Source organism: Glycine soja, chromosome 20, assembly GCF_004193775.1.
Source record: "Glycine soja cultivar W05 chromosome 20, ASM419377v2, whole genome shotgun sequence".
NCBI lineage: Eukaryota > Viridiplantae > Streptophyta > Magnoliopsida > Fabales > Fabaceae > Glycine > Glycine soja.
The window spans coordinates 50,464,719-50,492,715 of NC_041021.1; the positions used below are offsets into that span (position 1 = coordinate 50,464,719).

A 27,997-nucleotide genomic window follows, 5' to 3' on the forward strand; every position below is an offset into this window, starting at 1 on the left:
ACATTCAAGCTCCCTCGCAATTTTAGTTCCAGTCTCGCTCGCATCTTCTTTTGATCGACTGATTTGTAGTTAAACATTTTTTTATAGAAAATAAGCCATCATCTGTGTTAAAAAATAATAGTTACATCTTCTCTTCTTCTTCTTTAATGTTGTAGCTGATAATGACACATTAAAGTGATTTTTTTCTCGTTATCTTTATAAAATATATTTGCCACTCATAGCGGGTGAAGATTTGTGGTTCTGCTCCGACGTCAGCAAAGCTTTAACCCCCCTTATCTAAATAAAGAGGATAAAACAAAGTATTGACATGTTTCTTCTTTTGTAACTTTGTTAGATAAAAACACCAAACTATTTTAATATGTAAAATTAAATCAATTTAACGGTTAAATTGGTCAATTCAATGCTAGTTTAAAAGAACTTTGACGGTTAAATTAATTAAGTATAAAATCTGATATTCAATATCAATTCATTATGTCTCTTAAAATATCAAGTTAATTTGCAAAATGTTAACTTTTTTTTTACAGAAATATTTCAAAATATTTAAGGAAGCAACATAATATATCATGTAATTCTAGAAAATTAACTTGAGCATTTATATTCTGAAAAAAGAAAGATATAAGCTTCTTTTTTTTTTTTACTGTATATAAGCTTCTTGTACAGTCATGTAAATCGAGTATTTATGTCATGTAATTTCAGGAATCTTCCTCAAAAACATTATTTTTAACAATGTTTCTTAATTTTAGAGAATATGTTTAGATACGTACGTAGAAAAAGGTTTAAAAAAATATGAAATTATTTACATATAAAACACTAAACAGGGAGGAGTTATTATAAATTTAGAATAGATGGAACAAAGTATATTATCATATTATATATATTTGAAATGATGAGAAAAAAGATGAAAGGCAGATAAGTAAGAAGAAGATAGCCAGAAGCATAGGCTAAGATTGTCCACAACATGTGGATAGCAGGAAAAACGAGTGTATAGATCAACAACTACCCTTCCCTTTTCTTCTATCACTCCCATCACTCTTCTTCTTCTTCTTCACTTGTACACTCTTCAACCACTCAACAAAGTGGTTGGTTTTTGGTTCTTAAGCCATGGCATCCACATCCTCTCTGCATCTATCTCAGGCCCTTCTGGCACGTGCTGTGTACCTTCATGGCTCTTCTTCTGACCGTGTCTCACTCTCCTTCCCATCATTCTCTGGCCTCAAGTCACATTCTCCATGCAAAGCAGCAGCCACGTCCTCACGTAGAAGGGGTGCTTGCGCTTCCACCAGCGTTGTTCGAGCCGCTGCGGTTGAGACACTGGACCAGACCACTGAGGTTTCTCTGGTGGAGAAATCCGTCAACACCATTCGGTTTTTGGCCATTGATGCTGTTGAGAAGGCCAACTCTGGTCACCCTGGTCTCCCCATGGGGTGTGCTCCAATGGGTCACATTCTCTACGATGAGGTCATGAGGTACAATCCCAAGAATCCCACTTGGTTCAACCGTGACCGTTTCATTCTCTCTGCTGGACATGGCTGCATGCTCCAATATGCTCTCCTTCACCTTGCAGGCTATGACAGTGTTCTGGTCAGCTTTTACTTCTCCTTGTTTCTTTTTTGTACTTTTACTATTGGGATTCATTTTGATCTGTGACTCAGAATTCTGATCCTCATCCCGTTAGAATTTAATCTAAGTGCATTGTTACAAGTCATCAAATCACATTTTTTGTCATGTATGATAAGTTTGTAAGTTTTATAATAATTACCTTAAAATCGGTCATACCTGATATGATTTTCAATCGGTTGATAATGTAAAAATCTTTATATTGACGTGACAGTGGAACAAAATTTAACTCGTGTTGTTATCTCCTTTGGTAAGACATGAGGTGGTATATGCATCTTAATAGCCTCCACTAAAGGTTCATATGGATGACCTTTGATGGATATATAATTGTGAAGCTTTTAAAGTTGTGGGATCTTCATTAGCTGAATTTGTTGTTTTCGGGTTACATGATAGGAAGAAGACCTGAAGGAATTCCGACAATGGGGGAGCAGGACTCCTGGACATCCTGAGAACTTTGAGACAGTTGGAATTGAAGTGACTACAGGTTAGATATTTCATTAGTTTATGTTATTGTTATCATAGTGAGCCTTTTTGCTGTGTCCTGTTGCTTATCCTCGTGTTTTGTTTAGGTCCTCTTGGTCAGGGCATTGCCAATGCTGTTGGGTTAGCACTAGCTGAGAAACACTTGGCTGCACGATTTAACAAGCCTGACAATGAGATTGTTGACCATTACACGTAGGATAACTAAATCTTGTTTTGTTTTCATTCTCTCTACATTGTGATCTATGTACTTGCAATTCCTGGTGTTTTACCAGTGAGAATTGTTTTTTTCTTTGTTTTACTCTTGTAGATATGTTATATTGGGTGATGGTTGTCAAATGGAGGGAATTTCAAATGAAGCATGCTCACTTGCCGGTCACTGGGGTCTAGGGAAGCTTATTGCTTTATATGATGACAACCACATTTCCATTGATGGGGACACTGAGATTGCATTCACTGAGAATGTTGATCAACGTTTTGAGGCACTTGGGTGGCATGTAATTTGGGTGAAGAATGGAAATACTGGATATGATGAAATTCGTGCAGCCATTAAGGAAGCAAAGGCTGTCAAAGACAAACCCACTATGATCAAGGTTAGTTACATGAACTGAATATTGAAGCAAATTGATTTATCCAAAACATCATTTACGTCACTAGTTACTTGAGTATACTAGTGGAAGTAGCATAATGTGATTTCTGTGAGCGAAAGTAAACCATTTTTATTTGCTATTTTTGGGGGGTATTTTATCAGCTTTATGCTCATCTGTGATTACTATTTCACAGGTAACCACTACCATTGGATTTGGTTCTCCAAACAAGGCTAACTCCTACAGTGTTCATGGAAGTGCATTAGGTACTAAAGAAGTGGATGCTACAAGGAAGAATCTTGGATGGCCATACGAGCCTTTCCATGTGCCAGAAGATGTTAAAAAGTATGGATGGGGAGTTAGAGATATCTGTGTTTCCTCTTAGTCTGCTGAGATTTTCATGATCTTGAATGTAACTTTCTTTACTTTTCCCTAGGCATTGGAGTCGCCATACCCCTGAGGGTGCTAAACTTGAAGCTGAGTGGAATGCCAAGTTTGCAGAATATGAGAAGAAATACAGTGAGGAAGCTGCAGAGCTGAAGGCTATTATTACTGGTGAATTACCAGCTGGTTGGGAGAAAGCACTTCCGGTGAGTAAACTAACAAACTTCCAGGTTTCTCTTAATATTTATTCTGGGCTAAATCTCCTTATTAGTTGAATGATGTCTAATCCAATTTTATTGGTGCCCTTATAATGAGAAAAATTCTGAATGGTGGTGATTTGTTTCCATGATTTGTTATAATCATTAGCTTTCCTAATTACAGTTAAAATTCATATTAAGTAGCATGTGCATTGCATCTTCACTCATCATCCCTATTTTTGCTTCATGATAAAACTTGACTTCCATCATTTATTTCTGGATTATTGAATACCCTTCTGATTTGATTTCAACTTTCAGACATACACTCCAGAAAGCCCTGCTGATGCTACAAGAAATCTGTCTCAGCAAAATCTAAATGCCCTTGTTAAGGTTCTTCCTGGTCTACTTGGTGGCAGTGCAGATCTTGCCTCTTCCAACATGACCTTGTTGAAATCATACGGAGATTTCCAAAAGAATACTCCCGAAGAGCGCAATGTTAGATTTGGTGTTAGAGAACATGGAATGGGAGCAATCTGTAATGGTATTGCTCTTCATAGCCCCGGATTCATTCCATACTGTGCAACTTTCTTTGTCTTCACTGACTACATGAGAGCTGCCATAAGGATTTCTGCACTGTGTGAAGCTGGAGTTATTTATGTGATGACTCATGATTCGATTGGACTTGGAGAGGATGGACCAACTCATCAGCCAATAGAGCACTTGGCAAGCTTCAGGGCAATGCCAAACACTTTGATGCTTCGTCCAGCTGATGGTAATGAAACTGCTGGATCATACAAAGTTGCTGTGGTTAACAGGAAGAGACCCTCAATTCTTGCACTTTCTAGGCAAAAGTTGACCCAACTTCCAGGAACTTCTATTGAGGGAGTTGAAAAGGGTGGCTACATTATTTCAGACAACTCGTCAGGTAACAAGCCTGATGTTATTTTGATTGGAACTGGTTCTGAGTTGGAAATTGCTGCTGCTGCTGCTGAGGATCTAAGGAAGGAAGGAAAAGCTGTTAGAGTTGTTTCTTTTGTTAGCTGGGAACTTTTTGATGAGCAGTCAGATGAATACAAAGAGAGTGTTCTCCCTGCTTCGGTAACAGTTAGAGTTAGCATTGAGGCAGGATCAACATTTGGTTGGCAAAAGATTGTTGGAAGCCAAGGAAAGGCCATAGGCATTGATCGATTTGGAGCAAGTGCTCCAGCAGGAAAAATATACAAGGAGTTTGGTATCACCAAGGAAGCTGTTATTGCTGCTGCCAAAGAACTTTCGTAGATCTATTTGTTGACTTTCTTTTAAGTTTTATCTCATCTAGAACTTGTGGTTTTCACTGGTGGCTTTGGGTTACTATTACATTATTTGTTTTTTGAGATATCACTTTTAGCCACAATAAAGAAGATCAGATTGTTCTTGCATATTATAGTCAGAGGAGCCACTTACATTAAAGGATGAGTTGAATTAATGAAGTTGTATGAATTTGTAACAACTATTTGGCTTGTGAGTTTTTACTCTGTGTAGTTGAATTAGTGATGCTCACTCTAGCACTCAATTTTGGGCAGATATGGCTTCTAGGAAGAATTATATCCTTCTCTTTTTTTTCTTAAAAAAATAAAAAACCATTACTAAATCCTGTCTCTCAAAAGCTAGCGCTATATGATTGTTTCAGTGATAATAATTTTACTTTTAGTGCAGATAAGAATTTCAAAACAATCAAATATATGTATGGTTCTTCAAAATACCGTCTGTTCCAGGACTTTCTTCCTGAAATTTTGCCTAATGTGGTACTGATTAGTCATATTTATGTTAAGCGCCTCTTCATATTTGGGTGGGGTAGGAACTTGAGTATAGATATCATGGCTTCAGTTCTCATGATATAAAAAATAAAAAAGTCTTGTCTGGCTTCCTTAGGAACATCATTGATCCTCCCTCTAGCTTTTGAGGGAGCGAATAGAAAGAAGAATAAGGTGCCATCATATTGGTAAGAATGAAATAATTACACGACCTAGTAATTCAATTATGTACTGAATATATCACAAATATAAAATGAAGCCTATGCTATTTTGTTTGTTTAAAAACAATGTATCAAAAATTATTTTGGGGGGTTGTTCTTGTTTCTATTCAAGTTATATAAAAGGTGAGCATACACTAATTCATTCCACAAATCAGGAACACCAGGAAGACACCAATGGCTACAATCCTGGTGTGAGAGCATATATCTTTTTGTCTCTTCTGTCATATTCTCGTTTCTGAACAAGGAAGGGTGAGCATCACGCCTGAAATAAGTCATTTTCGTGATGTTCAAATAGAAGACTGGAGTCTTCATTTTCTTAATTACAGAGTCAATAGTCATCATCATTTCAGGAGTTTCTAGGTCAGACTCACTTTCCATTGGTTCTGTCTCATTGTCACACTTACCACCTGAATTCCATTCTCCACCCCTATGGCAGGAAAATAAAAATTGATTATATTGAAGTCCAAAATCCAAAGCACTCACTAAACAAAATGCTCTTTGTTACCTGAAGTGAGACGGAGAATAGCCCCTGAAGAAAACTGTAGTTTTCTTAGGATCAACATTGGAATCTATCCACTGTGCCCATGTCAACAAAGCTTTATGAAATGCCTCCTCAACATTCATTTGTCCATAGATATGATCTCCTTCTTGATAATATCCCTTCCTGCAAGTTGCTTAAAAAGCTGTCATCTAAACTTTCCCCAATTCCGCCTCTAAATCTAAATAATTTTTATGAGTAGAAAGATGAAAGATCATGCATTGATCTGTAACCTTGTCTGTTATAAATAAGTGGCAATCAATAGAAAAGGACAAAACTTATGGATAGTTTATTATGTTCTTTTAGTGCAGTTTGTGAATCAAAATTAGAGTTTCACTTCAGTAATTTATGTTGATTTTTAATGTAAACTTTTATTATGTAGATTACCAAGAAGAAACTTCAATTCTAATTGGAGAACAATACTAAAAGCACCTATGAAATTGCATATAGGTTTTGTCCAATAGAAAAGTAACATCACTTTTATTCTACCAACTACCAAGGGAAAAAAATTTAAAAGAAGAAGCAATACCCTTCTATTCTTTTCTCATGAGTCCACCAGTGACCTGTGTTGAAGATAAGAACATCTGCATCTTTGTACTTATCACAAGATCTCTCAAGCAAATCAAGACGAAGTGTTTCTTTCGTTGATCCCTTCTGGTCTGGAATCTCCCACTCTTGAACAAGAAACACTGAACGAAAGAACTCAACCGAGCAATTGTAATCCTGTTCGGACATTAACCAAGTTAGTTTTCTGGTATAGAACAGCAGCCCCAACTTAAATTTAATCACCAGTATTATCCTAGCTCTAAGAAATGGAACTCAAACCAAACAATTGGGTATAGTTACTTTCAATTTCTGGAGCTTATGTCTATCTACTTATTGATCATATAGTAATCAGTTGTAATGTAACATCGACAAATTTTTCACTTTACTGTGAATCTTTTCTGATGTTGTCTCACATTTGTTTTTGTTCAAGTAAACAGGAAAAGATGCAAAAGAGCCATACAAATTTCTTCTTAAACAAAGTGAGGGAACAACATCTGACATACTTGGAAAATAAATGAGTACGAACCCTCAGTTCGAAATTCTTCTCTGCCAGAGGCTTCAAACAATCTGCTCTTATCTTTCACTGAATTTCTAAGAACACAAACCAGAGATTCCCACATATTCCTATTGAGGGAATCACCAACAAAAACTAAACGTTTCCCTCTTAGCATCTCCAACATTTCATTAGCTTTAAACCTGCGCACATTACTCATCTCACTAAAAGACAACCAAAAAGTACAGCAACACAAACAAAATTCATCTCTATCTTCTCAGACAAAAAAAGAAAAATAACTAGCCGTAACTGAAGTCTAGAAATATGAGCGAAAGTTAGATAATAGCTAGCTTGGAATATTCTCATAGCAATTTTACATTGAGAGTTACTATGGTACCTGAGAAACTTAGAAAAGAGTTTTGGTATAAATGTTTTAGACCAATAGTTGAATGAGTTTGGACACATTAAAGGAGAGAGTTTTTCAATAGCCTTATCAAAACCCTTAAATTTCTGTGGGTACCAAAGAATTTCTCCCTTACATTGCTTCCTATACATTGATAGGGTGATCGAACTCATCAGAAAATACCTTGGCACGTTGCAATTCTTGGGCTGCCAGCGGTACTTCTCATACATATTTTCACGCTTACCATTGCGGAAACAGTTGAAAGGCTCATCAATATAGGGACAAGAGCCAGCATTGTAAAGTGGGTATGAATCATCTCTAACCCATGAACCTTCATACATATCACAATTCTTCCACATATCCATCCAATCTTGCTGTTCATTTGGAGAAGCAGTTGGTGACGGTGACCATGCAGTGAGAGAAGGTTCTTGCTGTGGTGCCTGTATTCTATGTTCCTCACTTTGAGAATCCTTTGGTATGAGTCCAGAACCTTCCTTTCTCGAAATTTGAGAAGGAGAAGAAGCACTCCCTAGCCTATGATCGGAAAATTCTTCACGGGAATTGGAACTTGGATGATGAAAGCTGTCATGGGAAGAGGAAGGAGAGTTGGGGAAAATGTGAGCAAAGACGTTAGAGAAATGAGATCCACGTGAAGATTGGAAGGCATTTCTGAGCCTCGGAGATAATTGTTGGTAGCTAGAAGGATTAAGAACGAAGAAGAGCATGAACAAGATAGAAGCCAACGTGAAACCGTAAGCAAAACTCATGACTCCTCTCGAAGAAAAGAAGCGCATGGAGTCAGTTCTTGTTAGTAACCGGTTCCTCAAGACGGAGGGGGAGGGGGAAAGGACCGGGGAATCCACCATTGTGCTTGATTGCTATTAAGCACACAAATTAAAAACTAACTAACTTGTTCTGCAAACGATGATAGAGGGTTTTAAAGAAGAATAAGGATTATGTTTTTGTTTTCTGATGTGATGCTATTTTTGGGAACAGGAAGAGATTAGAGAAGAGACATAGGACATAGTAATAGTAGTGTGGTTTGAGTTAGGAATGAGAGAAGAAAGGAGGAGACGGAGGAATGAATGTACAAGCCGTTTTCGTAGATTCACATGTACGCTCATCCCCCCACGGATCTTCCTGCATGCACGCCAAACATTCTCTTTTCTTCTTTTTTTCTTTTTTGTCATTTACAATAACAAAAATTACTAACATATTAGTACTATATCTCATGTATCTTCCTTAGATAAATGAAATGTCTAACGCACTTGCAAACCATTGCAACGTGTCATCAAATCTTATCAAATGAATTTTTTTGTTATTGTAGAAGAAATTAATGAGAGCAACTATTTTAAAACAATTCTGTTTAAGAAATCTAAATTCATTAGTAATCTCCTAACTTTAAACTATTGGATTATAAACACAATACAACATTCATATTAAAATAAAACAGAGATTAAACCTGAATTTTTATACTATTTTTATTATTATTTATACCTAATTTCAAAATAAATAAATAAAATTTTAAGTCCACCCGGCTAGCCCACCTTGCCCAACCTGTTTTTTGCCTTAGCCCGGCCCAATTTAAAAAGTGGGTTAAATATGGGGTGTTGCTAAATGCACCAGGCATATTGCTTGTGCACCAGCATAAAAAACAAATTTTCCAAAATGCCCTTAGTCTTGATCTGTAAGTATTTTTTTTTTAATTTTTAAAATATGTTTTACGAATTAATTTAAAATTAATGGCCCAAGCAAGAGTCAAACTTGTGACTTTCGCATTATTAACACCAACTAAGTTAATAGGTCAATTATGTTATAAAATAAATAATGTTATTATATATAACATTAAAATTTCTAATGTATATTTAATGGGCATGTAAATTTAAATAATAAGTTTTGTGAAATTAATTTGATATAACTTATACGATTAGCATTAAATATACATTGAAAATTTTACGGTTATATACAGCAACATTATTTATTTTATAACATAATTGACATATTAACTTAGTTGATTAAAATGTCGTGCTAATAACATGAAAATCATAAGTTCAATTTTTGCTTGGACCATTAAACACTACGCATAAAAAAAAACTCGACTAAACACTGACTTTTCATAATATTATTGACCAAGAGATTACTCTTAAAATTTCCTCCAATGTCTTTTTTAGTATCCCTTTCCCTCTTTTTACATAATTAAAAAACTAGGCAATCTACTCTCCTTACAAATATGCAGTGACCTTTACATGCATCCAAATTAAATAACCTTAACTATTTTTTTCCTAATCTTTTCCCGTACCACACTAATATCCCCTCCATTTATACCAAACATACCAGTAACCATGCTCTCCATATGATGAAACTTCCAACTCCATATTTATACACGATTTCAGTGTGCCTGACAAGTATTGTTCACGAGTTTGCATCAATTCAATTACACGTATCAGAAATAGATATAAGGAAACGGATATAATGTCTCCTTAAATCACGTATTTATTTCATTCATACAGATCACCAAGCACGCAAACAAACAAGGAGGAATGTTACTGTGAGGTTCATGAACATCGCAAAGGGAGATATGTAAATGACATCCATAAAGCTTTTGAAAGGTGATAGAACAAGTCACTTTGATTTAAGAGAGACCAATGACTTTTCCAGTTGTTGTATCCAGATCAATGTCATAGAAGCATGGCCTTGTAGGAAGCCCTGGCATCGTACTCATTGTTCCAACTAAAGGATAAATAAATCCAGCGCCTATACTAGCTCTTACATCCCTTATGGGTAAGACAAACCCACTTGGAGCTCCCTTTGCTGCAGCATTGTCTGAGAAAGAATACTGAGTCTTAGCCATGCATATTGGAAGACCTGAAAATCCTTGCTTGCTATACATCTCAATCTGCTTCTCAGCCTGGTTAGACAACAAGAATGCCAAACAGGTGGTCATAGGGTGCATCAAAAAGAAAAAATCTCTTTGTATTTAGTTAAATAACAATTATATGCACTTTTATTAAGGATTTTTGTTAGGAACAAGGATACTAAAACATTGTGGAGTGTGTAGTTTATGTAGTCCTTTGATGTGTGAGGTTGGTTGCAATGCTCGCATCTTTAACAGTAAAAGTAAACTTTCATAACCATACAAGAGATGAGATCACCTGTTCTGAGTACTCAACACCACTGGCTCCATATGACTTTGCTATTGCCTCTATTTTCTCTTTTATACTCAGGTCAACAGGATACAGGAACTTCAATGGCTGTGTCACATTCTCGCAGGCTTTTTGAACTGCAATGCCCAGGTCAACCTGAACCATGACAAGGCATACCTCAGCAAATAATAAATACCATTCCTAACTGAGATACTATGACTTTCAATGTATCCTGTAACATGCATGTAGATAAACTAAATTGTGATGCTAATTGTAGCCCTGAAATGGTTCCTTTTACTTAAAATCTGAAGTCTAAAGCATGTGATGGAAATAAATATGTGCTACCACAAGCACTACTTGGGTATTTGATCCAACACAATTTAAAATTATGAGGGTAACGATGCAGGCTGCTCAACGGTTTTAAAGGGCCAAGGAAGCAACTCAACAACAGTTCATGTAGCAGGCGAAAAATTAAAGACAGATCAAAGCTAAATTTTATATTCAAATATGCTAGGCCACAAACAACTTAATCAAATGTGATTGATTGATTCTTACATTTCTCTGTTTTCTCCTTTCGTTTTATTGATTTTTATAATTCAATATCCTATACTTTTGTGTCAAGGTAAAACACTGGTGTGGCCTATGGCTTCTTTGTTGCTCAAATGTAAGACTCAGGAAGTATGAACTTACGGCTCCTTTGCCACCATTCGCATGATGGGTACAAATTACAGCATCATAAGCTCCAGCAGCTAATGCAGCACTTCGAACTGCATTTAGCTCGGCTTCAGTGTCAGTTGAAAACTTGTTGATGGCAACTACAACATTTACACCATAAGATTTTGTATTTGATATATGTCGTGCCATGTTCACACAACCAGCCTCAACCAGGGCAACATTTTCAGTCAAATATGCATGGTCAAGAGGTCTTCCAGCAACAACTGCAGGCCCTCCACCATGCATTTTTAGTGCTCTGATAGTTGCCACAATAATCGCACATTGAGGTGTCAAACCACTATAACGACACTTAATGTTCATAAACTTTTCAGCTCCAATATCAGCACCAAAACCAGCTTCAGTAACTACAAATCCACCTGGTCCAACTAACTTTAGTGCAATCTTATCAGCCACAATAGAAGAATTCCCATGAGCAATATTTGCAAATGGACCTGCATGAACAAGAACAGGAGTTCCTTCCAGAGTCTGCATAAGGGTAGGGTGAATGGCATCCTTCATTAAAACTGTTAAAGCACCTCCAACACCTAGATCATCAGCAGTTACAGGGTCACCACTCTTGCTATTCCCAATAACCATTTTCCCAAGCCTCTCTCGCATATCAGCTAAGGATGTTGTCAGTGCCAAAACAGCCATAATCTCACTAGCAACTGAAATATCAAAGCCTGTTTCTCTCACCATTCCTTTCTCGTCAGGTCCCTGGCCAATAGCAATTTTTCTCAAGAATCGATCATTGATGTCCATTACTCTCCTCCATGTGATAGAATTTGGGTCAATATCAAGCCTAGCAAATTTATTTACTTCTTCTGGTGTAAGATCATCTGGATTGGTCTTTGAAATGCCAAGCTTCGTAAGACGCCTGAACATGACATCACTAAAGCTCCTTTTCCCTTCTTTATTTGGAGGGCACAACCGGTTAAAAAGAGCCTTATCTGACTGTGTTGACTCATGGAAAATTCGGGTATCAATTGCAGCAGCTAGAAGATTGTTTGCTGCAGTTATTGCATGAATATCTCCTGTTAGATGAAGATTGAATTCATCCATGGGAATAACTTGGCTATAGCCACCACCAGCTGCACCTCCTTTAATTCCAAAAGTAGGTCCTTGCGATGGTTGACGAAGGCAGGTGACTACCTAACAAAAAGAGATAAGATGGGATTATGTATCCAGCATAACTTTGACATGCGATTAAAGATTGTAGTTTTTCAATAATATCTTGAACCCAAATAACCAGTGAAGGCCTAAATGATGAATGAACAATTCCTACATCCTGTCATCTCATCATCACATAAGCAAAAAAAAAAAACACAGGAAAATACTTCCAAAACAGAACAAAAGTATTTTTCCAGAGACATAACTACGATCGTTCATGTGTGCATTCATGATTAAGAATATGAGGCATAACATCATAAATAAACAAATAATGCCACAAAAGATTTCAGACCAATTGACTAAATTAAAAAAACAAATCCAGATCCAGTTTGCTATTAAATGCCACAAATGTTGAAGAAAAGAAAAGGATTACCTTTTTATCAAGAAAAGCACCTAAAGCTTGACAGAGCCCCACTGTAGTAGTAGATTTGCCTTCCCCGAGAGGAGTCGGAGTAATGCCTCCGACCACAACATAATACCCATCTTCTGATCCTTGAAGCTCATCAAGAACCGACAACAAAACCTGTGCATGTGCATCCAAATCACTCTCCAGCTAAGCAATAATACAGAAATTATCGCATGTATCCTCAAGTTGTTAACGAAAAAGAACTTCTAGGGTACCTGGTTAGTTGCATGTAACCGAAATCTAACATAAAACATTATTTGTTACATACCATAATCAATCATAAACAAATAAACTAATAATATCATGATATTCCTCTAACTCAAATCTGAATCTTTCTCAAGTGCAGAAAGTGAAAGATTAATTACCTTAGCCTTGTATTTACCGTAAAGGTCATAGTGATTGGGACTAAGGTTGAGGTCTTTGGCAATCTGGGAGATATGAACGGGTTCAACGGAGTTTGCAATGTCTATGTCCGCAGGAACAGGGGACACCACCTGCAACTTCCTCACTGTAGTTGAGGAACTCATTGTATTGAATTTCGATTCAGTTTCAGTTTCGGGCAGAAACTAAGATTTCAGAATCTGAAAACTAAGGAAAGAGAAGAAAAGCGCACACGTTGATTTTTGTATGTTGTTTATTATTTCTTGAATCTTATCCCTCTATATTTTACTTCTCAATCTCTGTCATCCTCTGACACAGACAAATAGGCATATCAATCGAGAAATTCCTCCCTGTATAATCATTTAATGTAATTCATTATTTAGTTTAACAATAAAACAGGGTTGCTTTAGAAACCAATACAGAGCTTTTTTGGGGGATTACATAATAATAAGGAAAATATTTAATAATGCTATTGTTAAAAAATTAATATTTAGTATTACTTAAGTATAACAATTAATGTTATAAATTCTCACCAAAAAAATTAATGTTATAAATATATTAACGTATTTATTTTTATAATACATTTTTTTGTTAACTTTTAATTAATACTCCTAACCCTTTCAATAATATTTATTAGTATTTTAATAACAAAACAAAGATACTAGTGTTTACTTGTTGCTCCATCCTTTTTATATCATATTTTTTCGTAGATTGAGAAATTCTTACTTCTTATCTTATATACATAAATTCATGCACATTAGCATTTCGAGTATTAATTAAATAAATAAATAAGAGATTTATTCAATTATTTAATATAATTATTGAAAAGTATAAAGAGTCTCATTTCAACTGCATGAATTTAATTTGTAAAGAATTATTTCAACTTAATCATTATTTTGGTTAAAGTCTTTGAATATATTATTAAGTTGATTATAAATAACCTTCTATCTAATAAGTAGTGATACTAAAAAGATTTCAATTTCAAATTTTAGAAATAAAATAATGTGATTGAAAAATGAAAAATATGAGTCTCATTAAAAATAATAAATCAGTCTATTCAACAAAAATTAATCATATAACATATAATGGTGACAGAAAAAATATCAACGACCCCATCCAAAAAACAAAAAGAGCACCTTGCCACAAAATTACAGTGATAAAATCAAATTAATATGTAAAAATGTGATAAAATCTAGAAGACTGTAAAAACAAAAACTTTACGAACATTTTTATACACTCTATTTCTATACCTATTTTTATGGTAAAAAAACAGAGAAAAAATCTTTAAATTATAATTTCTCTCCTTCACTTTCCCTTATGCTGTGTAGAAAAATGAGGGAATGATTGGTCAAAAACGGAAAACACATCTTTTACAATCCTTTTGCCGGAGGCCCACCAAAAAGCATGTTTCATTTCTTCCCATTTTGGATAGATAAGGTGGGAAGGTTCATATAAGTATAAAGATAAAAATATTTTTATTTATAATATATATATATATATATATATATATATATATATATATATATATATATATTACTGTCTACATAATTAAATAAGAAAAAAAATCATTCTTTCTTATCAAACAACTTTAAAAAAATTGTATCATTTTCTTCTTCTTTTTTCTTTATTTCTTTTTAAAAAATCCTAAACCATACATACCCTTATTGATTTGGTGTTGCACTGGTGAGTATGGTAGAGATAATGTTGGATGGCATCGTTGGGAACAAACAAATTAAGAGCAAGTATTGATTACCTGCAAGCACTTTGAAGGTTAAGACAGTGTAAATATGTGGCAAAGTTTTAGTAGTGGAGAAAGAAAACATACCTAGTGGAAATGTTTACAGAAGAATTGAGATGGCGTGAACAAATGGATGAGTAGTGGTGTGGTTGCTTACAATTGCATGATATCTTATCTTAATTTGCATGTATCGGGAAGTAGTAGTAATATTTATAACTTGCGTTGCGACATAGAATAGAATGCGCTCCACAAGAGGATAGCTTGCTTTGTCACACTAGGTGCCTGGGTGCCAGGCCAAATTTCTAAGCCTTGTTGACCCTGCTATAAGTCCAGAAAACCTATATTAAAAAAAAAAAAAGTGCAATGATAAAGCTGTCAAATAAATGATGTCAAAATATGGTTTCTCGAATAAAATTTATACTTCTATGAAAAAAAAATACTGTATAAAATTATGTGTATAAATGAAGTTATCAAAAATATAATTATCATAATAAGTAAGTTTAATACATCATTAAGTCCTTAAACTTTTTATGATTTTTTAGTTAGACTCCTAAACTATAAAAAAATTATAATTGGCTTCTTGATCTTTTAAAAAATTTGTAATTAGATCATTGAAGTTAGTTTATGACATCTTGGAACCGTAAGAAAAATAATGTGACCGTTTTACTAACACCGTGTATAAAATTATTTTGTAATTTATTTGGCAAATGAAGTAAACTATTTGGGAGAGATTTATTATTTTAGTAATTTTATTCCATTTGAGTTTGAATATAATGGGTTGATGGAAAATGTAAATTATTATGTTAAATTGACCCACTTTATTTGTGTAATTATAATTTTTCAAGTTTACAGTGAGAATTAAAAGTATAGAAGACAACTCCAATTTCGAGCTCACTTAAATGCCATTGTCACAAGCCAGAGTAAACAGCAAAATATTATTCATGACATACTTTATAATTTTGTAAACTATTGCACATCTTTAAGGATTTAATACCTCTTAGGTGTACACGAGTTGCATGAAAATTTACATCTACAGATTTACTCTTGCTGGAAGTATTTGCTCAATGTTTACATTATACATGGGATTTTGTAAGTCATTTGGGTCTGCATGAATATGAGGATTGTAGGCATCGAACAATGGACCTTTTTCATACAGAACCATGAAAGTCATTAGGTGTATAACTAAGGCAATGGCTAGAGTTCTGGAATGAAGCCAGACCAAAAATATAAGCAAAAAGTCCTCCACATGATCTGTGCTAGAAGTTGATTACCAATGAAGTCACTGGCTATGTTAATTGGTGAGGATCATCCCAATCATTGTGCCAAAAAGCAGCATTAGCAAGCCTCAATTTTGCTCAGATTTACGGCTGAAAAGGATATAGTACAGTGAATAATGACAACAAAAGATAAGTATTCTAGACATCGGTGACTTTATGAAGCAGAATGACAAAGAAAATTCACCTTCTAAGAGTTTGGAAGTAGCCGTCCATTGTACATTTTATCAAGCAATTTCCGTGCCTCAGGCCTCCTTAGGAGACCTTTATTATTTGGCAAACCAGTTCCAAAACAAACAGGACAGAAAAGCTTTCCTCGACCTGTAGTTTATAAATACTATATTATTGATCAACCATCCAAGTGAATTGCACATGGCAATACTAGAAAAACAATTCTAATGTTTGGACAAGGTAAACAAAAGGGTGGGGAAGAGATGAGAAAAGAGACTCAACCCTTGTCGGAAAGATTTTCAAGGAGGTGAAGGGCCATTCCCTCTGCTTTAACTTAAAAAGAACAGTATAATAATCCCCTTTTTTCCCCTTATTTTGAGAACATCCAAAAAGAAGTGACTTTCCCCATTTCCCTTACTTATCCTTTCCCTCCACTCAAAAACTTCCATACATAGCATAAAAGCAAGAAACAGCAAAGTGGGCAAAAGAACATAGGTATAATTTTCATTACTTGACTAAGAAAACAAATTTTAGTGATATGGCAAAAGGAAAGAGAAAAAAAAATGTACTCCATAAGTGTATATTGAAAATGATAGAACTAGATCAGGATTCAAGATAGAGAAGAAAATAGATGAAGAAAACTGACCAAAATGTGTGTTATTCTCTCGTAAAATTCTTTGGTAACAGCCAAAAATGATTTGTACTAATGCTCTAGATATTTGAGAGACTCTGACCTTTCCTCCCTCTCAGAGTCCAAACCTTTCCAAAATGATAAGAAACCCCTTCTCTTGACCCCATTTCTTATTTATACTGTATACATAATTGAATATTTTAGAAAGAAAAAGTCCCACCTTGGTTTTACATGTTTTCAAGCTTTTTATAAATCATCCTTTAATCTGAGCTTACAAAACAAGTTAATAAAGGTATGAGCTAGCATGTATGAGAAACAAATGATGTTTGTAAACTTCCAGCCGGACTCAATCTCATATGTGCAAGCTTTTCTCATCGAGTCAAGATGCAAGCTTACAAACATCATTTGTTTCTTATACGTCTAGGTTTGTGTCTTCACTAGCTTGTTTATAAGCTCAAAACAAAAGATGATTTATAAAGGCTTGAATACATGTAAAACCAAGAAATGTGGGAATTTGAACTTCTTAAAGGCTAAAATTATATACAGCATAATAAGAAAAAGGGTTGAGAAGGGGGGATCTTATCTATCCTTTTGGAAAGGTTTGGACTCGTAGAGAATGAGGAGATGCTAGGGTCTCTCAAATACCATGAGCATTGGTGCAATTCATTTCTAGCTCTCTCACCAAAGAATTGTACTAGAGAATAATACACATTTTTGTCACTTTAAATCGTCTATTTTCTTCTCACAAGTTTGGAAGGAGTCTACCAAATCTTGGAAAACTTGCACACTACACAGGTAAGTTCTTGAGGGCAATGTGAGGTTATCTCAGGCTTTTGGTTCTTGTCATGGTTCCAGCCTCCAGGTTGGTTTGTGGTTCATGATTTTAGTTAACACTGACAACAATTTATAGGCAACATGCCTTATTTCTGTAATTATCCCATCCCCAACTGACTAACTCTCTAATATAACTAAAAAAGAGCTAACTAACTAGTAACTACTAATGGGGTTACCTAACAGAAAAGCATGTCAACAAAGGCCATTCAGAACAGCTACTTAAAAAGTGCTTCGAATAAACCATGCCATTATCATCACCTCTTATAGCTAACAAAAATGGAGTCAAGTAGAAACTGGAGTTCATACCATAACAATTTGGACACTCAGTAAATTCGTAAACATCTTTAGCTCGCTTCCTGTTAAGAGCTTTCCATTTTCCTGTGCCACCACACATATCATCTAAATGAAAAGTAAACATGGTATGTAAGAAACAGAAACATCCACTGGTCTTACATTGATAAGGTTACAGCATATGGCATCAGCAATAATATCGAAACAATCTTAATTGACCCAACAATCAATCACATTATATTTGACAACTTGGCTTGATTAGGTATTATTCAACTCGCATGTGTAAATCCAGATATTATGGAAATGATGTCCTATTTGTGAATCCAGAAAATGCAATCAAGAAGAGTCAAGCAGGGAGAAAGAAATTTGATGACAACTTACAAAGCACAGCACCACTTCCCAAACAATTTCTGCACAAAGGTTTATCCATCATTCCATTCACAGCGGATGCCTTTGGTACAAAAATAGGCATGGCGCAATCACTAATCAAAACTAGAGTTGAACAGAAACACGAGAGACAATTACGCCTGGAAACTTTTACACTGAGTTCCTGCATGATAGGAAGAACTTTCAGTTGGTACGAATGAAAATTGTCTGTTTGTTTGTTGGTTTCACACTTTCACCTTTGAGCAGAAGCAGAGCTCTCATTTTGGTGACAGGATTTCACCACCTGCGTCTTTCCTGACAACAAATGATAAAAACAAACTTTGTTTCAAAATCATAAATTTCAATTAACACAGCTAGAGACAGAGGAAAGGAAGAGAGTTGAAAAACATCGAGGAATAACAGACGCCATGAGACACACCCGCAACTGCAACTTCAACTTCACTTGCTACTTACTAGTATAAAGAAACAAAGACCGAACCGAGAATACGATTAGGTTGAAATTAGTCTAATTTAAGACCCAGCTCAATGAAACATAACTAGCAGAGTTGGATTTGGTTTGTTGTTTTTTTATCAAGCAACCTAAACCAACCCAACCTTAATCGAGGTGGTTTCTTGTTGTGTGGGTTAATTAATCAAAAACGTAATTCTTAATTAATATGGTCAACGACTTTAACTTTTATGTAGTCAATATGGTCCCTTGAATTTTTTTAAACATGAAAAATCATTTTTATAGTTTAAATTAATGCATTTTTTGGAAGTAACCAATAATATTTTCAAGTTCAATTATAAAATATTATTATAATTCAAATTGCATTTAGTATTTAAGAACATGATTGTTTCCTATCAAAGACACTTGTAAAGAATACTAAAAAAATATGAAAAATAAATAAATAAGAAAAAATAAACATTTTCAATGTAAGGGACTGATTTCTTATGAACAAAAGTTTGAATCTCTATTAGAAGAAGTGTTCATATTTAGTGTTAATATATACCTCAAAAAGAACTATCTTCTAAAGAAGATATTGATGAATAGAAGTGTTAATGACCTAATCAAGTTTGGTCTAGCTTAAGACCTAGACTAATGAAAAATAGTTGGATTTAATTCACATGTTTTTTTTATTAAGCAACCCAACTTGAATCCACCTGATCTTAATTGGATTGGATAGACTAGTCAATTGCTTAAAATAATAATATATTGTGAAAATTAAAAAAAATGGTGTGTACATGAAAGAAAAAGAGTTTGGAGGCTTCATAAAATCAAAACAACAAATCTCAACAATTTGCTAAAGTGAAAAATAACATAAACAAAAATGAAAGAAAAAAATCATTAAAAATAAAAATTAATGAAACTAAAATGAAAAAGATAAAGGGGACGAAATAAAGAAAAGGGAAAGTAAATGGTGGTTTGTTGTCATACCAGTGGAGAAACAATGGTGAGTGGGGTGAATGACTATAATGAACACTTGGACGAATGACAACAAATCAATACTTAAAGTCTTTGACAGTTTGACGAAAGTGGTATCTAGTTGTGAAGGTTAAGGCTATGTAGACACATTATACTTATAGAGTCAAAATAATTATTATTTTATTATTAAATTATATGTATATTAAGTTGGACCTGGTTAACCGGGTTTGGAACACATTCACCATATATCTATCCAAATTATTAAATGGTCAAAATACAATTTTATTGATTCAACCGTTGAATTATATCCACATATTATCAAGATTATGAGTGTCAAAATTTATGTTTATTTTAATATATATGAATAAGATAGTAAATAATTTTGGATTAATATGAAATTTTGCATATGTAATACATATGAAAAAATCTTTCAATCCAACAAAGAGTTTTATGAAAATATTATTCAGTTAAAAATTATAGAATGATGTAATAATTATCAAAGTTATATACTATAATAAAATGCAATTCTATTTGTCATTAATTTAAAACATTTTGAATTTATAAATACTTTATATTAAAAAATATATACTTTTACTTTCTAATTTTGAAAAAAAAAATTATGAGATGTAGGTGAATCTAATTAAATAAGTTTATTAATCATTAAAAAAATTTCAAAATCATGTTAAAAGAATGAGCCATCACTATTTCTAAAAGACTAAATTTACCAAAATTTTAAAAGAAAGGACCAACGAATCTTTTTAAGATAAAAAAAAATCATGACAAATCTTAAAAATAAGATAAAAAATAACCAAAATAAATCATAAAAATAAGATAAAGAACCAAAAGCATATTTTAGCATTTATTTAATAATATATATATATATTATAATTTTTAATTTAATAATATATTCTTAACATATATATATATATATATATATATATATATATATATATATATATATTATATGAAAAGTCATAAATTTTATAACATATATTATATTTATTAAATATAATAATATTTTTTTATAGTCAATTATATGACATTATTAAATTTGTTGGTTAACATTAACAATAATTTTATTTATATATTTACATGAATGCTAAATTAATATTATTAAATAAAATATTTAATAATAGGAAAAAAAAACTTTTATATTGTTGAAAAAAACAAACAAGATGAAATTAGAAAACAACAGGACCATCGTAATATTTTTAAATATATACTCTAAATTAAAAAGGAGGATATGCTATACATTTAGTGTAAGTTAAGTATTATTTAATAAATATACTAATTCTTATTATAGAAGAAAAAGTATATTTTAATAAAATACTTTTTAAACAATAAAAAGAACGAATATATAAGCACTATTCTTTTATTTTTTAATAAAAAATTCGATATATATATATATATAAATATGAAATTCATAAAATTAATAAACATATATTCTAGTTATTAAATATAATAATGAATAAAATATAAGAAAATTCAATTTATATATTTACATAAATATCATATTAAATGCTAGTTTTAATACTTGTTTTAGGTGGGTGGGTGAGAGAGAGAGGAAGATAGTTAGATACTTAGATTTTAAGTCATATTTAATAATTATCATTAAATTTTTTAGTCATATTCATTATTGTGAGCAGAGAAGTTTCATATTGAATTAATGTTTTTTTAAACAATATAACATACTTACATTTATATCTTAAATTGTAACTAATTTTATTATCAAATTTTCTCGACGGTTAAAAGTTCCTGAAAATATATAAAATTCTTTATTTGGCTTTTATGGCATGAGTGCCAACATAAGACCATGGATTTGGATCCGGTAACTTTTGTCCCAGTGACTTTCCCTCATTTTGAACCATTAAATTAATTTAATGGTCCAAATTTTCCTACTAGTTTTAACTTTTAAGGAATATTTAATCTAATGATCCAGATTTTTGTACAAACTTTAAGTGATATTTTAGTTTAAATATTATATCTGATCCTATTTATAAGATCAGAATAAAAAATGAAGTTTTTTTATGACTTAATTTATATTGTACATTACATTAATTATTATTAGACAACAATACCCCAAATTAATTGTACCGATAATTAATTAATTTGAAGAAAGAGAAAAGTCCATAAAAACAAAAGAAAAATTTATTAATAACAAGGATGATTTCAAAAAAGATATAAATTTAAAGCAAATTTATGACTATTAACTAAATTAGTCATTTTTCTTAATTTTAATAAATTAGGTAATTAAATTTTATTTTTTTAAAAAAGATAATTAAGTCTCATAAATAAAAATAGAAAAAATAATTAGTTTTATATTCTTTTATATTTTAAAATCATAACAAACATTACTAAACATGAAAATTAATTAGTACAAATTATTTCACTTTACCTAATTATCTTAGATGAAAGATACTAGTGTTGTATAAAATAACATAAAAAGATGATTGCCCTTACTCTTAGGTTCTTTGGGATGCACTTGGATCATCAGACGCTGCCTGTTGCCTGTCTTAAGGTTGACAACTATGGAATGGAAGCTACGAAATAGACACTACTTATCTGCTAGGGAAACCTATTGGGTTTTATGGACTCATCCGAAATAGTGAAGGTGCTTGGATTGTTGGGTTTTTCCCATTCAATAAATTATTTTTTTCAAAAAAACTAAAAACAATTTTTAAAAATACAAACCAAAAACACCCTTTACCTGTTCTAAAGAATAAATTTTTGAAAGAGGCAACATTTTATTCTTAGGTCTCGATGGACCTAATAACATAGGAAGAGCAGACTCCCCAGTGTCCACTGCTCCCAAAGGCCTAATTAACAAGTTACCATCCATCATCCATCATCCATCATCCATCATCCATGTCAGCATGCCAGATGTACAACAGCAATATGGCATGAAGCCAACATGAACACCTTAATAAAAACATTAAAAATGACAAAACTCACAGTTAAGCACTGTGTTGTAAGCACTGCAACCTGAATCCTACCTCAAATCTCCACTGCATCTAAAATTACCATAAGAAAATCTCTGCTAAAAATCAGTGCCAGCTAACCTCTCTCTCTCTCTCTCTCTCTCTCCTGGAGAAGCTCATAACCCCCCCTTAGATAACTTCTCTTCTGAACCCAAATAACTTGTTTCTGCGCCCATTCCTATAACAGGCAATGCATCCATATCAAAACCTCTCTCTGCAGTTTTATTATAATCTTCATAATCACTTCCACCAGAGCTGCTCTCCTCTGGAGTTTGAGGAGAATCTCCCTCAGCTTCATCCAACATGTCAGTATCTGGTTCAGGAAGTCGTTGTTGAAGCGGCACAGCATCACTGATAACTGGGCCCATCTTCAGTTTCTCCCGATAATCCTCCATTTCTACTCTGTACCTCTCTTTATCCTTCATGGCCTTCTCTTGATAAACCTTTATGCCAGTCAAACTCAGCGCATTAATATTCATACGGCCCAGGTACAAGAACCAAAAGATGCATATGAGCTTATGCACTATATAAAAGACAATGTTAAACAAATTCCTTACCGTCTTTTCTGATTCTTTTAACTTGTTCCAGAGTTCACCAATCATCCTACTAATCTCTCTGTCCTTTCCATGGTGAAGTAGCTTTAGTCTTGCATGCTGCTCAGCAAAGAAGAAATTGTACCCACTTCTGTTAGGTTTTGGATGAGCAGGATCTCTCCTTTTTATTTCTGATTTCTTCCTGCGTCGTCGACGATGGACACCCAATGAAGCAGAAGCATTGTTGTTATTAGCTGAGGCACTATGATGGGATGCTGTCAATACAGGGTTTTGTGGAGCTTGATAAAGCACACCTTTGAGTTTTTCCGAACCAATTGTGACAGTAACTAGATACCCACTTTCAAATTTCCCATCAATGACCCCAATGACTGGAGAACCTGCCGAAGATGCTGCCATTGCTGAAGACAACAAGGGAATAAACAGTACTATTTATCAAATAATCAATCAGTCATGAGAGTTAAAGACATTGAATCACTGATGGGTCATCAAAAAACCATACAAAAAGACAAATCCAACTTCAATAATAACATGGAAGTTTACAAGATATTGCAATTCTGCAAATGATCTTCCATATAAATTAACATTATAGCCAAATTGATGCGAGTGCCATCAATCAAATGCAAGCTCATTATGCCACCGAACGCACATAAAAACATATCCTTCAGATGATAAAATAGGTAGAAACGAAATTTCCAGCATGCACAATATGTGTGATTCCGTATAAACAAGAATGGGTGATTCAGGTAACTGCCAAACATATTTGAAGGATCACTGATATTTGATACAATGCTCGTTTCCATTAAGTCATGGAACATAAATCCTGAAGGCCAAAATGAAGATAAAACACTAGACCTACTTTGTCTGGTTAACCATACAGTGGCACCTGGCACATACACAAAAATTTAGCCACTTAATCTGCTTACACCACCTCTCAAAACCTGCTCTCAAGTATGACTTATGATCAGCATAACTATTTCATGAAAGAAAGGCTAGTCTTGTTTGGATATCCAATAATAGGTTGAATGGAATAGCAAGGGATGAAAAGGAATAGAATGGAATAAATTATTATACCATTGTTTAGACATTTTATGGTGAAAGGTTGTAAAATTTCCATCCTATTGTTTAAAAAATGGACAAATGGTAAGAATTATAATTGGTCTATCACATATCCCCAAACTTAGGGAAAGAAAAATAGATATATGGAATTAGAATAGATCCCATCAAGTTACTAACATTCTATTTTAATCTAAAGCAGTCCTAACATGGCAACCAATGTCATTTCATTCTACTCCATTCCATTATTTGCCATCAATCTAAACATAGCCTAAAAGAGTATTAGAAGCTAAGACTAAAAATTCTCATGACCATATTAACCCCTTTTTTCCTTTTTCTTTGTAAGTTGTGGTTAACAATTAATCTTGTTTTGGGCCAACAAAAAGAAAGAGCAAAGACCTTCAGGCAATTTAGCAGCATTAACATTTGACAGTTGAAAGACAGCTGGTTGAGTTTCTGACAAAGGCTGCTGAAACTGCATTTTTGGAGGAGGAACTGGCAGGGTCGATTGGTTCTGCGAAACATCTGTCAAAGAGAAATGAACATCTAATATCTTAGATGGGCCCCATCCCTAACATTAATTCTAATCAGCAATGTGGTTTATATGAAAATACCAGGAGCAATAGGATCCCATTCACGAGCTTTAAAGAAGTAGATTTGTTCATAATGGTAGAGCAATGAAACATAGTACTTCCGCAACACAAAAGAAGCATTTGTAGCTGTTGATGGAAAATTAAAGACTGAAGTTACGTCTTTCCATTTCCTTTCTCTAATTATCTGCAAGACAGATTAACCAGATACTATAACTTTTACAACTGCAACCAAGTAAACAAAAAAAAACTATATAGCTCAAAAGAATAGTGAAATAGTGAAAATAATTCACAGTTTTCTACCAGAACATCATACAAAATGAACCACAATGAACACCGGGAAATATTAATTGATTTAATACAAATTCAACCGCTTGTGGGAAATGATTCTATCAGAGCCGATCACTAGCAGTTGAATTTGTATTAAACCAATTAATTGTTGAAAATGCTTAATAACAATTGGTTGGGGTCAGCTATAAAAAAAATACAATGCTTCTTCAACAATAAATTAAGTTCTCATACAAACTTATGTTTACCAGTCAATCAAACTAGTGATCCGCTCTTTGTCCTCTGACTAAAACAAACACAGTTGATAAACAGAAGTTTGATCTTATTTCAGTTCACAAATCACAGGCATTGGACATGCACGGCAATTTTAAGACGTGAAAAGGCAAGCCAGCATAATGAGAATTATAATCTTCACATCTTACCTTCGCAATCCCTCCTCGAGAACTCACTTCAACAAAGAGGCGATGCAAATCTAGTTCTCTTCCTCCAACAATGGGAATCCTGCAACAAAATTTCAAATGCCACAGAAGTAACTAAAAAGATGTTGGGGATGCATGCTTTCAAGTTACAAAGTTATGCAATTAAAAGGCATTAATTCTGAAGGGGACAATACTTTCAAAAACTACAAAGCTATAAGCTGAGGCTCCACTGCAGACATTTTAACAACAGAATTATTTTAAACTGGTTGGCAAAGCCAAAGAATGCCACTAACATTATTAGGCGGTAGAACCATCAAATATTATCAGATATATCAATCTCAAAATCAATACAGAGAACTACAGAACACGATGCCAGGAGTTTCACATGACAAGTTTGCATGTTTCATATCTTCATAACGAACCAAGAACAGGCTCTAGCAGTTAATTTCAAGGATTTCCCAACCAACTCATCATCCTCTCTAACAGCTTACAGAGGCCTTAAAGTTTTGACCCCCCTATGAACACTTCTAAAGTAAATAAAAAAAAATACTTATGTAGGTTACGGCCAAATGATATTCAGGGAGCTTACATGAACTTGGTACCCATAGCAGCGTGAAGTTTCTCCAAGGTAAACATGAAGAGCTGGGGATTGTCCACAACCTCCTCATATTTTGCTAGAGGAAGAGGATATGCAGAATAGCTCGAAGCTGAATCTTTCATAGATAATGAAGTGTTACCAACGCAAGATGTTGACGCCATTAACTACTTGGTAATTTCAGCCTTCAGTATTTTCCTGTCCCACACCATCAACAACGCAACAAGTTTAACATTTGGTAGCACAGCAGAGGGGGAGAGGGGGAATTGGAAATCAAAGGGAGAACAAAAACATTATTAGTAAGTTGAAATCACCCAGAGCAGCATTTGTAGATATGAAAAAGAAAAACATGAATGAGAAATGAAAATGGCTACTTACATGCAGACAACAAATAAAAGAAAGGAGACAAAAAAATGAAAAGAAACAGACAAGTTCACAGGATAAGAAGAAAGAAATAGTCCCATGAAAATAAAAATAAAAAAGGAAAGAAAAAAAAAAAAGGAGAGAGAGGGGGCAATAAAATCACCGTGCAGCAGCAGATTCAGGACTGAAACACCCTACAAAGGCTGAATGGGTGGTGGTGAAACAACTTGCAATAAGACACAAGGAAGATACAAAGCCCAAGAAAAGGGGCATTATGGTACAGGAAAGCAGTGACACAGCCATGAATTCCCTCAGATTACCGAGGATGTAACAGCAAGAACCCATCAAACAAACAAAGCTCAGGGCTCTGGCCTTTGAAACAACAGTGGCTAACCAAGAGAAACCTTTTTAGTCTCTTTGGTAATAAAGTCCCTTTCTACTTTCTAGTCTCTCCCAAACCCCAGGCAGGCACTGTTCACAGACCTATCTAGCCTATAACTAAACACTGACATTGGTAGCATAGTATGCATCTATTATCTATATCTTAACAAAAGCCTACCAAACCATTTTTTACATAAATACGTATGAGCATAAAACAAGTCATTACTTTAATTGATCTTTCTCTATAATCTGACACTGTTTCAGGGTAAAAAGGATTTGTGGGGTTGGTATCATCATGATGCCAATCCTTCATCCAATACCAAGTATATAACAAAAACTTTCCCTTTTCTTTTCTTTTTCTTTTTTCTCCAAGAAAAATACAAATCCGATTTCTTGTCCTTGTTGCACCCTCTAATGGAGGTCAAATAAAGAAAAATAAATAAATTCATAAAGCAGAGATTATCATTTATCAATTATCCATCACAATAACAGCGTGCACCTTTTTTGTGCAACTTGCTTGGCGTTATTATACTATTTCATTAAAGAAATTGAGAAGAAAATATAAAATAGGAGAATATATAACGGTAGCTCACATTAAAAAGAATATGATGACAAGATGCAAATCCAGAGGCACAGAAGCAGAAATGTCAAATAACAGCTTTTCTTTATATAAAAAAAGAATAAGACAGAAATAAAATAAAATAATATAATAAATGTATGGGCTAATTTACCAACGGTAACAGAGTGTGGAATATCATCATCTTCTCATCATGCAAATGAAATGACAGCAAGAAAGAAGCTTTAAAGAGAATAATATGGCACTGTTATTAAAAAAAGAAAAAAAAAGGTTCGGAGGTGCGAATCAATTGGATAGTGAAGAAGAAAAATTAAACCCGCCTCCCAAACGACGATTTTGCCCTCCGTAACTTGTCAACTCATCCACGCTAGTGAAAGGGTGATTCTGCCTTTGTC

At 33.8% G+C, this 27,997-nt stretch overlaps 5 protein-coding genes across 13 annotated transcripts; 1 reads left to right on the forward strand and 4 right to left on the reverse strand.

Annotated features, from left to right (window-relative positions):
- Nucleotides 1-905: 905 nt before the first annotated feature.
- LOC114402431 (transketolase, chloroplastic) lies at nucleotides 906-4,817 on the forward strand. The gene is made up of 7 exons (XM_028365000.1): nucleotides 906-1,581; nucleotides 2,011-2,101; nucleotides 2,187-2,292; nucleotides 2,408-2,690; nucleotides 2,881-3,029; nucleotides 3,121-3,274; nucleotides 3,584-4,817. Exons 1-7 carry the CDS (start codon nucleotides 1,102-1,104, stop codon nucleotides 4,541-4,543), a joined length of 2,223 nt encoding a protein of 740 aa, XP_028220801.1. The 5' UTR covers nucleotides 906-1,101; the 3' UTR covers nucleotides 4,544-4,817.
- Nucleotides 4,818-5,184: 367 nt separating this feature from the next.
- On the reverse strand, nucleotides 5,185-8,404 carry LOC114402432 (protein trichome birefringence-like). Its single transcript, XM_028365001.1, has 5 exons — nucleotides 7,443-8,404; nucleotides 6,867-7,059; nucleotides 6,347-6,540; nucleotides 5,785-5,943; nucleotides 5,185-5,706 (listed from the first exon to the last, which is right to left on the reverse strand). The coding sequence occupies exons 1-5, from the start codon at nucleotides 8,123-8,125 to the stop codon at nucleotides 5,358-5,360; spliced, it is 1,578 nt and encodes a 525-aa protein (XP_028220802.1). The 5' UTR covers nucleotides 8,126-8,404; the 3' UTR covers nucleotides 5,185-5,357.
- Nucleotides 8,405-9,613: 1,209 nt separating this feature from the next.
- On the reverse strand, nucleotides 9,614-13,423 carry LOC114402661 (formate--tetrahydrofolate ligase). Of its 2 annotated transcripts, XM_028365313.1 has the most exons (5): nucleotides 13,058-13,423; nucleotides 12,660-12,809; nucleotides 11,093-12,268; nucleotides 10,412-10,558; nucleotides 9,614-10,167 (listed from the first exon to the last, which is right to left on the reverse strand). In XM_028365313.1, exons 1-5 carry the CDS (start codon nucleotides 13,217-13,219, stop codon nucleotides 9,892-9,894), a joined length of 1,911 nt encoding a protein of 636 aa, XP_028221114.1. In that variant the 5' UTR covers nucleotides 13,220-13,423; the 3' UTR covers nucleotides 9,614-9,891. The 2 variants fall into 2 exon arrangements, with proteins under 2 accessions (XP_028221114.1, XP_028221115.1); XM_028365314.1 differs by lacking the exon at nucleotides 13,058-13,423 and having other exon boundaries at nucleotides 11,093-12,264; nucleotides 12,660-12,799.
- Nucleotides 13,424-15,732: 2,309 nt separating this feature from the next.
- On the reverse strand, nucleotides 15,733-19,005 carry LOC114402581 (protein PHOTOSYSTEM I ASSEMBLY 2, chloroplastic-like). 3 transcript variants are annotated; one of them, XM_028365209.1, is made up of 5 exons: nucleotides 18,853-19,005; nucleotides 18,394-18,693; nucleotides 18,028-18,120; nucleotides 16,273-16,406; nucleotides 15,733-16,178 (listed from the first exon to the last, which is right to left on the reverse strand). In XM_028365209.1, exons 2-4 carry the CDS (start codon nucleotides 18,566-18,568, stop codon nucleotides 16,276-16,278), a joined length of 399 nt encoding a protein of 132 aa, XP_028221010.1. In that variant the 5' UTR covers nucleotides 18,569-18,693; nucleotides 18,853-19,005; the 3' UTR covers nucleotides 15,733-16,178; nucleotides 16,273-16,275. The 3 variants fall into 3 exon arrangements, with proteins under 3 accessions (XP_028221010.1, XP_028221008.1, XP_028221009.1); XM_028365207.1 differs by having other exon boundaries at nucleotides 18,818-19,005; XM_028365208.1 differs by lacking the exon at nucleotides 18,853-19,005 and having other exon boundaries at nucleotides 18,394-18,811.
- Nucleotides 19,006-22,514: 3,509 nt separating this feature from the next.
- On the reverse strand, nucleotides 22,515-27,876 carry LOC114403887 (high mobility group B protein 15-like). 6 transcript variants are annotated; one of them, XM_028367102.1, is made up of 7 exons: nucleotides 27,757-27,876; nucleotides 26,276-26,479; nucleotides 25,690-25,768; nucleotides 25,004-25,166; nucleotides 24,789-24,914; nucleotides 23,340-23,734; nucleotides 22,515-23,225 (listed from the first exon to the last, which is right to left on the reverse strand). In XM_028367102.1, exons 2-7 carry the CDS (start codon nucleotides 26,443-26,445, stop codon nucleotides 22,899-22,901), a joined length of 1,260 nt encoding a protein of 419 aa, XP_028222903.1. In that variant the 5' UTR covers nucleotides 26,446-26,479; nucleotides 27,757-27,876; the 3' UTR covers nucleotides 22,515-22,898. The 6 variants fall into 6 exon arrangements, with proteins under 6 accessions (XP_028222903.1, XP_028222906.1, XP_028222904.1 ...); XM_028367105.1 differs by lacking the exon at nucleotides 27,757-27,876 and adding an exon at nucleotides 27,619-27,637; XM_028367103.1 differs by lacking the exon at nucleotides 27,757-27,876 and adding an exon at nucleotides 27,252-27,414.
- Nucleotides 27,877-27,997: the final 121 nt, after the last annotated feature.